A 14019-nucleotide genomic window follows, 5' to 3' on the forward strand; every position below is an offset into this window, starting at 1 on the left:
GACGGACAATGACAATTCTTTATTTAACGAGGGTAGTAGATTAAGCAGTAGTCTGCTTTTGTACATCCAGCCCTCGCCCTAAAGATCAATCAATCAATCAATCAATATGAGGCTTATATCGCGCCTATTCCGTGGGTACAGTTCTAAGCGCAGGGATTTATTTTTTTATTTTTTTATTTTTATTTTATGCAATTTATATCGCGCACATTTTCAAGGCGCAGGGATTTATTTATGCCGTGTGAGATGGACTTTTTTTACACAATACATCACGCATTCACATCGGCCAGCAGATTGCAGCCATTTCGGCGCATATCCTACTTTTCACGGCCTATTATTCCAAGTCACACGGGTATTTTGGTGGACATTTTTATCTATGCCTATACAATTTTGCCAGGAAAAACCCTTTCCTGGACCCTTTTGTCAATCGTGGGATCTTTAACGTGCACACCCCAATGTAGTGTACACGAAGGGACCTCGGTTTTTCTCATCCGAAAGATGAATAAAGAGAGACTAACTACAAAAAATGAAATAAAAATACAAGATAAAAAAAAAAGAAAATAGAAAAACTAGAATTCTACATTTTAACAGATAACTAAAGTGAAAACACATTATACATATATGTACACAAAATGCATTGCATTGAGGTCAATTGCGAGTTAATTGATGTGAATTAAGTGGTATAGTGCAGCTTGCACTTTTTCAACATCATGCGAGAGAGAGAGAGAGAGAGAGAGAGAGAGAGAGAGAGAGAGAGAGAGAGAGAGAGAGAGAGAGAGAGATCATGCGAGAGAGAGAGAGAGAGAGAGAGAGAGAGAGAGACATCATGCGAGAGAGAGAGAGAGAGAGAGAGACATCATGCGAGAGAAAGAGAGAGAGAGACATCATGCGAGAGAAAGAGAGAGAGAGAGAGAGAGAGAGAGAGAGAGAGAGAGAGAGAGAGAGAGAGAGAGAGAGAGAGAGAGAGAGAAAGAGAGAGAGAGAGAGGTTTATGAATACAAATTTGTTTAACTTTGTCATCTTGATGTTTGCTTCGTCTGATTGGCTTCTCTTGTGACACTAACTGGTTTTGCATCATTGGCTCACGAAGTGTAGCCTATGCGATCGTAACTTTGTCTGTCTGTGCGTTTGTGCGTGTGTGTGTTTGTGCGTGTGTGTGTTTGTGCGTGTGTATGTGACTATGTCTGTGGTAGAAACTTTAACATTTCCGAGTCTATGTGTGAGTGGTTATCCAAGACTAGGGATAAAGCTCGCATAAGATTACGTCACGGTCAAAAGTGTTTGACGTCAATTAATGCATCATGACGGCATGCCTCCCTGTAGTCTTTCTCTCTCGCGTGGTGTGTGTGGTCTCGGTCATTGTTATTTTGAGCGGGCCGAGACTATTTGGCAGTCGTGTCCCTGTAAGTAGGCTACATGCAGACAGACAGATCTAGATCTAGTGTCTCTCTTTCTTGCACAGTGTCACCTAAGCTTACTGTGTGTGTGGGTGTGTTTGTGTGACGGAGTGATTGAGTTTGTGTTACTGTTTGTCTATTTCTTACGTGAGCCTTGAAGGCTTCGCCTCTTGTTTTTAAAATTGTTATAAAATTAATGTTCCTGGTTTCGTATAACCTTTTTGTCTCAATCTGTCTGACAGTCTCTGTCTCAGGTGTGTGTGTGTGTGTGTGTGTGTGTGTGTGTGTGTGTGTGTGTGTGTGTGTGTGTGTGTGTGTGTGTGTGTGTGTGTGTGTGTGTGTGTGTGTGTGTGTGTGTGTGTGTTCGTTCGTTCGTTCGTGTGTGTGACTGTGCGCCCGTTTTTTTTCTCTCTTTCGATCAGTGTAACGTATTTAGTATGCGGTAAGAAATACCATTCTCTCCCTTCCACCCACCAGGTTCCGCCACTAGCAGATCATATTATTTTCTGAATAGTTTCTTCATTACTCAATAACATTATGCCAGCTGATTCTAATCAACCGACGGAGATAAGAAGCCCAGTGTGCCACATTCCCACTGAAATGTACACTGGTCAGGCTGTGGGATGGGCACAGCGAAATGGCGGCCCGGTAGCTGCAATCGTTTCCCCTGCCAGCACAGCGCTTGGTGGCTCTATTCTATATCTCTGTGGTCCCCCCCCCCCCCCCCCCCCCCGTCCGTCCGGACGTCCGTCCGGAAAACTTTAACGTTGGATATTTCTTGGACACTATTCAGTCTATCTGTACCAAATTTGGCAAGATGGTGTATGATGACAAGGCCCCAAAAAACATACATAGCATCTTGACCTTGCTTCAAGGTCAAGGTCGCAGGGGCCATAAATGTTGTCTAAAAAACAGCTATTTTTCACATTTTCCCCATTTTCTCTGAAGTTTTTTTAGATTCAATACCTCACCTATATATGATATATAGGGCAAAGTAAGCCCCATCTTTTGATACCAGTTTGGTTTACCTTGCTTCAAGGTCAAGGTCACAGGAGCTCTTCAAAGTTGGATTGTATACATATTTTGAAGTGACCTTGACCCTGAACTATGGAAGATAACTGTTTCAAACTTAAAAATTATGTGGGGCACATGTTATGCTTTCATCATGAGACACATTTTGTCACATATGATCAAGGTCAAGGTCACTTTGACCCTTATGAAATGTGACCAAAATAAGGTAGTGAACCACTAAAAGTGACCATATCTCATGGTAGAAAGAGCCAATAAGCACCATTGTACTTCCTATGTCTTGAATTAACAGCTTTGTGTTGCATGACCTTGGATGACCTTGACCTTGGGTCAAGGTCACATGTATTTTGGTGGGGAAAATGTGTAAAGCAGTTCTTAGTGTATGATGTCATTGCTAGGTTTAGTTATTTGACCTTGACCCTGAAGGTCAAGGTCATGTAAAGGTCAAGGTCAAGCATGTGAGTCGTATGGGATTTGCCCTTCTTGTTTATGTTTTACTTTTATGTTTATCTTTTGTAATTGATTTACGTTTGTATTTATATATACAGAGCAACAAAAGAAACGCGTATTTTCTCCAGAAAAACGTTTAATCACAATTTTAAAATGTCATTTCTCATAAACATGTTCTGTTTGATTAAGGGTATTCAGCTGGTATTTCCTTGTTTTCACTACCTATTTTATTCATGTTTTTATTACTTAGTGGAAGAATCTTTTGTAATATATGTTTGATGGTGTATGCTTTTAATTAAGCGTTGCTGACTATGACTGTAGATGTAAATGCTTGTATAACTGTGTTTTGATTTTAAATGTGTCAAGCGTAAAGAGCATAATTGTAAAGTTATGATGTTGCTCTATATAAATGCTCATTTATTATTATTATTATCAATTAAACGTAACATCGAAACAAATCAAAATCACGGTGGTATGTTCCTCGCACACTGTTCTTGGCTATGGCATAGTCTTTTGCTGCCACGGGCAAAGGGAGCCTCTGCAGATGGTCAGTACGGTGTGTGACCCCCATGGACGGTGATGACGGCCTGGCAGCGGCGCCTCATGGAGTGAATAAGTCGGTTGATGGCGTCTCTCGGGATGTTGCACCAGGCATTGATAACGGCCTGACGCAGTTCTGCGGCAGTTCTTGGTCCTGGGCGTAACTGGTTGACCTTTCTTTGAAGTTGGTCCCATAAATGTTCAATAGGATTCACCTGGCTGCGACCCATGAAGACGACACCATCACGTTGATTCGTTGATGACACAACCATTTGTCGAGGGTAGCGTAGGCACCCGGTCTGCTCCCCGCCTAAAAAAGGCCAGTGCCGTTCCGTCTTCGAGGGACTGCGTGGGTTTCATTTCGGAGTTTTCCTTCTCCTAGACGAGTTTCCTTCCATGGATGATGAGCCTCCTCTACCCTCGTTTTGAATTCAGAGTGGTCTTCTCTTAGGATAGCTGCCTGCCAGGGTTGACGAGCCTATCCTGCCCGGCTATTTGACCCATAGCTGGAGGTTGGTTCGTGGGCACCTGGGCGTTTCCACACACCGGTGGGCCCGCATGCCGCACGTCTAGGGGCCAACCTCCTCCGAGTCCTTGTAGTCTAGCCTGGGGCCTTGCGGTACCCAGTTTACGCCTGGAGGCACTACATAGGGCTTGTTGTGGAGAGGTTATTGTACTGGTAGGAGAGACTGACGCATTCTGCTCTCTTTTCGCATTGTCCTAAAAAGGACAGACGGTGCTAGCCAGCGGTGAGGGCTGAAAGCGAGAAGTGACAAGCACAAGACACTTCGCCAACACACTAGACACGTCACACAACCGTTTGGCAGGCCAATAGGATTCAAATCTGGGCTGAGGGCTGGCCAGGCCATGATGTCGATGTTATTGTGCTGCAGGAAGGCCTGGGTGACCCTGGCTGTGTGCGGGCGAGCGTTATCTTGCTGCAGAACACAGTTTCTGCGCGCCTGGAAAAAGGGCACAACATGAGGCTGTAGGATCTGGTCAATATAACGCTGTGCTGTGATGCCGTTTACCCGACCAGGACCAAGATTGTTGAAAAACACAGGTCCCAGGGATTGGTTGAGGCCGATTCCACCCCAGACCATGAGGTTTGGTCCACCCTGGGCATTGTGTTCCATGACGCAGTCACCAGCATAGCATTCACCTCTTCTTCGCCACACTCTGACACGCCCATCAACATGACTAATGCAGAAACGGCTCTCATCGGTGAACAGAATGTTTCGCCATTGTCTCCAGTTCCAGTTGATGTGATCCTGGGACCACTGCTGGCGCGCCATGCGATGTCTCTGAGTGAGGACTGGTCCTCTAGCGGGACGGCAGTTTTGGAGGTCTCGCTCAGCAAGTCTTCGGCGTATTGTCTGGCCACTGATAGGTCTCTGGTGGTTACCGACGGTGTTCCTGGCTGTTTCATTGGCTGTATGGAATCGGTTTCTCAAATGATGACGCAGGATCTGGCGATCTTGTCTCTGTGTGGTAACGCGAGGTCTTCCACTTCGTTGTGTATCAGCAGTGCTTCCAGTGTTGACAAAACGTTGCTGAAGGCGATATACTGTTGACAGATGCACATTGAAAGCGACTGCTACCGCTTCTGGGTCATCACCAGCCGATAATCGACCCACTGCCCTCTCGCGTTGTTCTGGTGTCAATCTTGGCATCTTGACTCTGTCAAAAGTTAGACTGGCAGTAAGCGTGCCATGGTCTCTTTTTATTACTAATGCATCAGTGAACACATCTCACACATGAGGTTTCCCCTACTCCGCTTGCACGTGCTGTAAGCGCGCATCATGTGTTTCACGTGGAAACTGCTTAATTGTCCCGTGCGTTGAGACAGCAGCAATGGGAAAATATTCACACAACAGCTTTCCTACACATGACTGCATAGTGCATCTATATCCCGAAAATTGTCACTCTCAGATTAACTGCGTTTTTTAAAATCAAAATATCGAAAAATAATTCGCGTTTCTTTTGTTGCTCGGTATATATACGGTATATATAAGATTAGAATAGTCCCTCTCTGGGCGAGGGCTGGTTGAAAAGAAGCTTGTTTATATTGCTTATGCCACAACCCTCGTAAAATAAAATTTGATTTGATTTGATTTGATTTGATTTGATCTAAGCCTCTCAGTTTGTGTAACTTTGTCTTGTGAATTCTGGGAAGTTCTTCATGTGCAATCTAAGCCTCTGAGTTTGGGTAACATGGTCTGCAAAGCATAAGAAGTCATTTAAAGTGCCATTTGTATTGCAAAATGGACTCAAAAGACGAATGACGTATCTACCTGCTAAACCAGTAGGTGTTTACGACCACTCCCTAACTCTTCCATCGTGTGTTAAGGGCAGGAGCTACCATAAAATACACCGTTTTTCTCTTCGCATCATTTGACCACAACATTCATGAAACAGAATATTGTTTGTTAAAATGTGGTGTGCATGTGCGTCAATGTACGTAAAATGATAGTTTATGGTCCCAAAAACAGTTGCTCTTAGATTGACTTAGTAAAAATTATTAAATGAAAAAAAAGCAAAGAGTTGAACCGAAACACGTTAGTTCACGGATGACAAGATAATGTCAACACTATTCATCAGAATGATTTGAACTTTTGCACAAATGTTTGAGACATCTTGATAAATGTTTTGTTACAAAAGATAAGCTCTAGGAAAAACAGTTAAAGAGTTATTCATAAATGTTGTACCCACAAAGTCAACATTTGTATCTTTTAACTTTTTTCTTAGAGCTTATCCTCTGAAGCAAAACATCTATCAGAATGTCTTAAACATTTCTGCAAAAGTTCAAATTATTCCGATGAATAGTTTTGAAATTATCTTGTCATCCGTGAACTAACATGTTTTAATTCATTGTTTTGCTGATTTTTCATTTAATAATTTTTACTAAGTCAATCTAAAAGCAAATTTTGTTTTTCTCTGTTTCATGATTGTTGTGGTCAAATGACTTGAAGAGAAAAATGGTGTAATTTAAGGTAGCTCCTGCCCTTATTAGGACATGGCCTATCTGCTTGTTAACCCAGTGTGCGTGCTCACATCCATTAACTCTTCCATTGTGGGTAACAGGGCATGGCCTATCTGCTTGTTAACCCAGTGTGCGTGCTCACATCCATTAACTCTTCCATTGTGGGTAACAGGGCATGGCCTATCTGCTTGTTAACCCAGTGTGCGTGCAGACATCTACTAACTCTTCCATTGTGGTAACAGGGCATGGCCTATCTGCTTGTTAACCCAGTGTGCGTGCAGACATCTACTAACTCTTCCATTGTGGTAACAGGGCATGGCCTATCTGCTTGTTAACCCAGTGTGCGTGCTCACATCCATTAACTCTTCCATTGTGGGTAACAGGGCATGGCCTATCTGCTTGTTAACCCAGTGTGCGTGCAGACATCTACTAACTCTTCCATTGTGGTAACAGGGCATGGCCTATCTACTTGTTAACCCAGTGTGCGTGCAGACATCTACTAACTTTTCCATTGTGGGTAACAGGGCATGGCCTATCTGCTTGTTAACCCAGTGTGCGTGCAGACATCTACTAACTCTTCCATTGTGGGTAACAGGGCATGGCCTATCTGCTTGTTAACCCAGTGTGCGTGCAGACATCTACTAACTCTTCCATTGTGGAAACAGGGCATGGCCTATCTACTTGTTAACCCAGTGTGCGTGCTCACATCCACTAACTATTCCATTGTGGGTAACAGGGCATGGCCTATCTACTTGTTAACCCAGTGTGCGTGCTCACATCCACTAACTATTCCATTGTGGGTAACAGGGCATGGCCTATCTGCTTGTTAACCCAGTGAGCGTGCTCACATCCACTAACTATTCCATTGTGGGTAACAGGGCATGGCCTATCTGCTTGTTAACCCAGTGAGCATGCTCAAATCCACTTAAACTTCCATCATGTGTCAACAGGGCATGGCCTATCTACACGCTAACGCAGTGGGTGTCCACGGTCGCCTCAAGTCCACTAACGTGGTGGTGGACACCAATTGGTGCTGCAAAATCACGGACTACTCTATGCCCAACTTCAGAATGGGAGAACAGAGAGAGGACCCACAATCCAAGCATCATTTCTACAGTCAGTGCATAATACCGAGCACAGGAGCTTGTATCAAAGTGCATGTCAATCGATGTATCCTGCTCCCTTAGCCTTACTGAACCTTAGTGATCTGACAGAATAGTACTTGCGCAGCAAGGCTAAAAGATACTTCGATTGACTAGTGCTTTAATGGAGGTACTTAGGATAATATCTGATCCTTTCATTTCATACTTCTCATTATATATCAGAGCTAGAGATGCAGTTTTCATACTTGACCTTTAATTCTAATGGTACCGTTAAAGGTGTGTTTGACGATTTGTTTCCATTGTTCTGTGCTTCGCATTGTCTTCCATTGCAACCGTTTAGAATGAAGTAACATGTACCTTACATATTTTGATGCGCACCGTAAATGATGTGCTATCCATGTTTCGAAAGGCGGTCCTTAATTGAGCCCGAAGTCGACTTCTCCAAGACTTTGCGTAGTTGGTTTACCGAAAAATAAGTGCGAAAGCTCCTTGCAGCCAGCTTCGCGAAGTATACTTTGCGTAGTCGACTTCGCCCAATTAATCTGAGGCTTCGTGGTATGAGATTGGCAAAGTCTCTGATTGTGATCGTTGAGATCGCAGTTGCCGCACTGTTGCAGACCTTCTGTGGACAGCACCCGAGTTGTTGGGTGACGAAGAACAGCTGTGGAAGGGCACGAAGAAGGGAGACATATACTCCTTCGCCATCATCATGCAGGAGATCGTCACACGGGCACAGCCCTATGGCTACCAGACCGGAGACAACCCAGAGGGTAAGAGCTGTAGGGGCAGATCAGTTAGTTTGGGGGAGGGGGGGGAGGTACGATGAGAATTCAAAAGTGTAAGTCAAGGGCGCGCAGCGATGGGGTCCGGGAGCATCCCCCCCCCCCCCTCCCCGGAAAATGTGTTGTCCGAAGAAGCAAAATGGTGCTATCTGGTGCCATCTGAGCTTAGAAATTGCCACGGAATCACCTTACCAAATTCCCAATTATTTATTTATTTAGCTAGAGGGGGTGCACGTGCGCCCCCCCCCTCCCCCATCCCCCCCTGAGTCCACCCCGAGCTGATTTGTTTCACCAGCAGACAATTGGCAAACACCTTCAGGCTCGATAAAATCCCTTTTTCTGACCTTGGGTGCACTCTTTGCCCCCAGCGAACCTTGAGTCTTACCCCCTCTGTGGAAGACATCATCAAACGCTCGCTTGCACGAGAGGGTGCCCCCACTCTACAACCCACCCCTCATACCTGCCAGGGATGTCCAGATTGCCTTCTGTGACAGATATGATCAAACGTTTGCTGGCACGGAATAGCCCCCCTCTCCCCCTCCCCTTATACCGGCTCAAAACGTATCCCTTGCTACAAGCAAACCATGGCTCATTTCAATCTCTCCATGATCTGTCACGAAACGCTTGCTATCCCGAGAGAGAGCCACCCCCTCAGATGCCTGAGACTTTTTCCGTCTCTCATAGACATAATCAAAGGCTTGATGGTACGAGAGAACCCACCATACCGGCCCAAGATGCCTGAGACTTTTTCCGTCTCTCATAGACATAATCAAAGGCTTGATGGTACGAGAGTTAACCCACCATACCGGCCCAAGATCACGCCGTGGATCGTGTAACTCTGCATTTGCGCCACCGCAACTTTTTATCGCTTCACGCCGACGAAGAGGCAAGCTGCAAGGTAGGTCTCTCACAGAAAATGAACATTTGTAGGACTTTCAGGCATCATCTAGATTCTTCATTAGTACATTTTAAAGAAGTATATACTCAAGGTCTAAGGTACGTGCTTTTTTAGTCGAAATGTCAGGTTTCGGCAGTTCTGAAGTCCGATTTCTGCTGGAATTGTAGCTGAAATTGCACGATTTGTCCCTTCCTTCGTAACTTCAACGAAACAGCACTAGTTGATGCATTCCCGTGATGATATCCTGTGAGCTAAACATGTCCTTTGTATTCTTGATGAATGCTGTTGCACAATTTTGTCTTTGGGTGACGCACGCGGCAAAAAAAAACACAAACAATTAGACTTCATGTTATACGCCACCGATGCTTGGTGTAATTCGCCACCGCAATTTCACGTCTTGGATGTTATTTGCCACCGCAACTGTCTAATGAATTGCATAATATGTTGAAGAGTTCAGTGATTCTGTCACTTCCAATTGAAAATATTGATTTGGAGTTGTTCAGTTCAGTGTATAGTTCAGCTTTTGTAGAACACGTTTCTGAGACGCACCTGGCGGCGTTTCACTCCCACATTCTTCGTCATTCTTCTTTCCCGAAAAACGTCACGTCTGTCAGAGGCGTTCTTTTCTCTTCCAGCGTCAAACTGATGAGTTTTTGTGTTGTCGCTGGTAATAGGAATGACTGAATTTTAGAATTATTTCACACACATAAACACCAACGAAGCTTAAGAATTTTAGAATTATGTGGTATTTGGCCCCACAATGTTTTTAACAGGAGCGTTCCAGGCCCAGTTTCAGACTCAAGTGACCGCAAATCAAACAGTTCCATATTGTCAAACTTAGTGATTTCAGCCACTGAGTGTTTATTGCTAGAATGGCAAGAATCGCTGCGCTCTTCAATCACATATGCTTATACAATAACTTTTCTGACGGGATACGAGTGGTTTTGTTGCAGATGGATTTGGAACAGTCCGGGCAAACCATTGACAGCTTCCTTGATGTCAGTGATGTGGTAGAAGTTACTACTCGACCATCAGTGACTTCGACACCGCAGAAAAAGAAGTCAGAGCAAAAGCAGTGTTTATGCCCAGAATGTGGGAAAACATATAAACACCACTGAACATTAAGAAACCACAGGCTCTTCCATCACACAGAGGGTGGGGGTCCAAGGGTTACCTGTGGGATGTGCAAAAAAACCATTCACGAGGTCTGCAGACCTCCAGTCACATGTGAACAAACAGCACATCGGGCAAAAACCATTCGACTGCAAACGCAATGCAAACCCAAACCGCCACACATGTGTGCAAATCACTAAGTACGCGTGTGATGTCTGTGGCAAAGAGTATAAACACAAATCAACACTCAATTAGGCTCACACCAACACACACTTGCTCACTCCTGCCCAAGATGCTTTTATCCTTTCATGTACAGGACGCAGCTTTTACGCCATTCCAAGAAATGTGTTGCCTGAAATGTTGTTTTCAAAGAATTTTGTTTTCAGTTCTGCAATGAACACTTTTGAATAGATCCAGCATATTTTGATTATTATTATTTTTTTTTTATGAACTGTCCCGGCAAGGGATTGAACCCGCGGCCAAGGAAATCAAGCGGATCATAGGGGCAGTACGCTATCCATCCTGCCATTCGTCGCCTTACACTAAGTAATGTTCAAACCATGCGGAACGTTTTGGTACATTCTTGTATGTGTAGTCAATCTTCCGAATGTAAATGAATGCATAAGAGAACATGAGGACAAACTTTTCATCAGCGTGCCTTCCTAGAAGTGAAATCTCATTGGTGAAAACGTTGGTCTTCATGTTCTGATGTGTCTTTATTTTGCTGCGTAATCTGTTCAGATCATCACTAGCAGTCATCGATGCATTTCCCACTTGTAAATATAGGTTTTTTTTTCACTCTTACAGTAAGCACTGTTATATTTCCTATTGATGTCATCATACCCTAAACCTCTTGAATCTCACAGTCCCAGGGATTATTTTTGGGGGGTCATATATATATATATATATATATATATATATATATATATATATATATAGAGTTTATATATATATATATATATATATATATATATATATATATATATATAAGCACATTCCAGTACATGTGGGTTATACACTCAAGTACAGATAAGCATACTTTTCAAGTAGAAGAAGAAGAAGAAGAAGAAGAAGAAGAAGAAGAAGAAGAAGAAATACTACAGTTTGATTTGTCAACTCATGGTGCCTTTAAATCCTTTGCATAGGCAAGATCACGCCACGCCCCTGAGTTTAAAACTTGCAGCACTAAAGTTAAAATGCTCCTATCAATTGCTGTCAGTTTTGTGACAAAAATAAAGGTTTAAATGCCTCCACGATGTTGATGCGTTTGAAAATAACAATTTGCGTAGTGCGGTGGCGAATAACAAAAAATGCGGTGGCGAGTTACATCTAACATTGAATTGATGCGGTGGCGAATTACAGAGAGTTGTTGACACTGTTTTTATCTGCTTCTTGCAAAGTATATATGGAACTATATACAGAGAAACTACACGTGGAGAATCATAAAACATTAAAGTTATCAGTGAACATGTCCAAGAATAACCAGTAATCTCCGTTTTGTTGCATTTGACGCAGAAACTGAAAATATGCCCAAAACATGGGAAACGAGAAGAAAAACAGATCGTCACGATCACCAGGGCCATCAAAGCATCAAACAATATATACAGAAATATAGCTAAGGATATAAGTATGTGAAATGCAACACTTGAGAACATGCTGAGTGCCTAGCATTCTAACAATTTAATTTATCATTCGAGAGACCTACCTCGCAGCTTGCCTCTTCGTCGGCGTGAAGCGATAAAAAGTTGCGGTGGCGCAAATGCAGAGTTACACTATCCACGGCGTGAAGATGCCTGAGACTTTTTCCGTCTCTCATAGACATAATCAAAGGCTTGATGGTACGAGAGAACCCACCATACCGGTCCAAGATGCCTGAGACTTTTTCCGTCTCTCATAGACATAATCAAAGGCTTGATGGTACGAGAGTTAACCCACCATACCGGCCCAAGATGCCTAGACTTTTTACCTCTCTTGTCGTCATTATCAATCGCTTGTCAGCACGAGAGAGCCTCCCCCCCCCCCCCCCTTCCTTACTTCCCCCCTCCATATCGGCCCAAAATGCCAAGACGTTTATCTCTCTTGTAGACATCATCAAACGCCTGATGGTACGAGAGAGTCCGCCCTACCGGCCCAAGATGTACCCGCTGCCCCCGGTGGCCGCTGCGGACGCGGGCCTGAGACAGGCTCTGCTGGACATGATGACCATGTGCTGGGACCACTACCCCCTGCTCCGCATGTCCTTCAACACATTCTGCTGCAACATGAAGAAAATCAGACAGGCCGATGGCACGTGAGTACCGTTTTTGCGGCTGTGCTGGGCTGAGGTGCACGAACCGAAAGTGGGTGCCACCCAAACGGTAGAGAACAGTTAAACCACTATGGAAGGCCAAAAGGGTCAAATGATCGAGCAAAAGGATCGTGCAAAAGGATCGATCCTTTCGCGTTTGACCCTTTCCGCCCAACGCGCGGAAAAGGTCAAATGATCGAGCAAAAGGATCGTGCAAAAGGATCGATCCTTTTTCACGATACTTTTGAACGAGCAGTTTCATCCCGCTGTTTCGGAAAATCATGGAACGGATTAGCACAAAGAACGAATCTAGAAAGTAAAGTAAGTAGATTACGTGTTCTGGTGCGGCGTGAAGGAGTATGAAATATCAAGAGAAATAAACAAAAAATTCTTCTTGTTTTAGCGAGTACATTTAGGGGGGTGTAATTACTGTGTGAAAAGTGTTTGGCGCGAAGCGTTCGTCTGCAACAGATCTAAATGTGCCACTTTCAGCACGTGTACAGGAACGTGTACGGGTAACGTCATCAAATCTAGTTTTTACGTCACGCGTTTGAGCCGAGATCTGCAGTCTTGGTAAACAACGTATGATTTCAGTGGAACATTGGAGAAAAAAAGTGAGTCACGGGTGACGCAATATCTACACGTACACGTACAGGTCTTTGCTACACGTTCGATCATCTAGAACACTGGACGCACGTACACGCGAACTGAACTCTGAAGTCAGTTTGCCACCAAAATGTGAACTCCAGACTGTGTACCGGTAAAATTCCGGTTCCACTTTTTGTCGGCACCGGATCCAGTAAAAGGATCGATCCTTTTGCACGATACTTTTGCTCGTGTGTTTGACCCTTTCCGCGCGTAGGGCGGAAAGGGTCAAACGCAAAAAGTATGCATCCTTTTAGTTTTACTCGATCCTTTTGCTCGATCATTTGACCCTTTTCGCCTTCCATAAACCACGGGGTCGTTGAAATCACTGAGAATCTCAATTTTCACCAATCCAACACCGCGGCTGGCTTCCGACAGGTTGGTAACTTTCTCGTGCACCTCGGCCCAGGTGTAGACGGATGCATGGCTATCTACATGGCTATGGGTGTATTGTTGATGAGGTGGTGATGTTCTATTGGGATCACTCCCTGTGAGTACCGCCGTTGTTGTGGCTGTGATGGTGCAGACATAGTTAGTGTGTCTCGTGTCTCGTGACCTTGCAAATTCAACAGTAAGGCCAAATATAGTAAGCGATCTCTCCTTTGATGTGTCTTGCATGACCTTGACCTTGGTGTGACCTTGCAGGACGGCGAACCTGGTGGACCAGATGCTGATCCTGCTGAGGATGTACGCGGATAACCTAACTCTAGTATGACCTTGACCTTGGTGTGACCTTGCAGGACGGCGAACCAAGTGGACCAGATGCTGATCCTGGTGAGGAAGTACGCGGACAAC

The 14019-nt window shown here is 44.3% G+C and overlaps 1 protein-coding gene across 1 annotated transcript in view; it reads left to right on the top strand.

The window, feature by feature from the left end:
* LOC138946588 (atrial natriuretic peptide receptor 1-like) overlaps positions 1–13939 on the top strand; it is a 157132-nt gene extending 143193 nt beyond the window's left edge. Inside the window, exons 15-18 of the mRNA XM_070318034.1 lie at positions 7347–7512; positions 8117–8269; positions 12378–12582; positions 13870–13939. Of these exons, the coding sequence (XP_070174135.1) occupies positions 7347–7512; positions 8117–8269; positions 12378–12582; positions 13870–13939 (594 nt within the window). The remainder of the gene's footprint in view (positions 1–7346; positions 7513–8116; positions 8270–12377; positions 12583–13869) is intronic.
* Positions 13940–14019: the final 80 nt, after the last annotated feature.

This window comes from Littorina saxatilis, linkage group LG14 (assembly GCF_037325665.1).
Source record: "Littorina saxatilis isolate snail1 linkage group LG14, US_GU_Lsax_2.0, whole genome shotgun sequence".
Taxonomy (NCBI): domain Eukaryota; kingdom Metazoa; phylum Mollusca; class Gastropoda; order Littorinimorpha; family Littorinidae; genus Littorina; species Littorina saxatilis.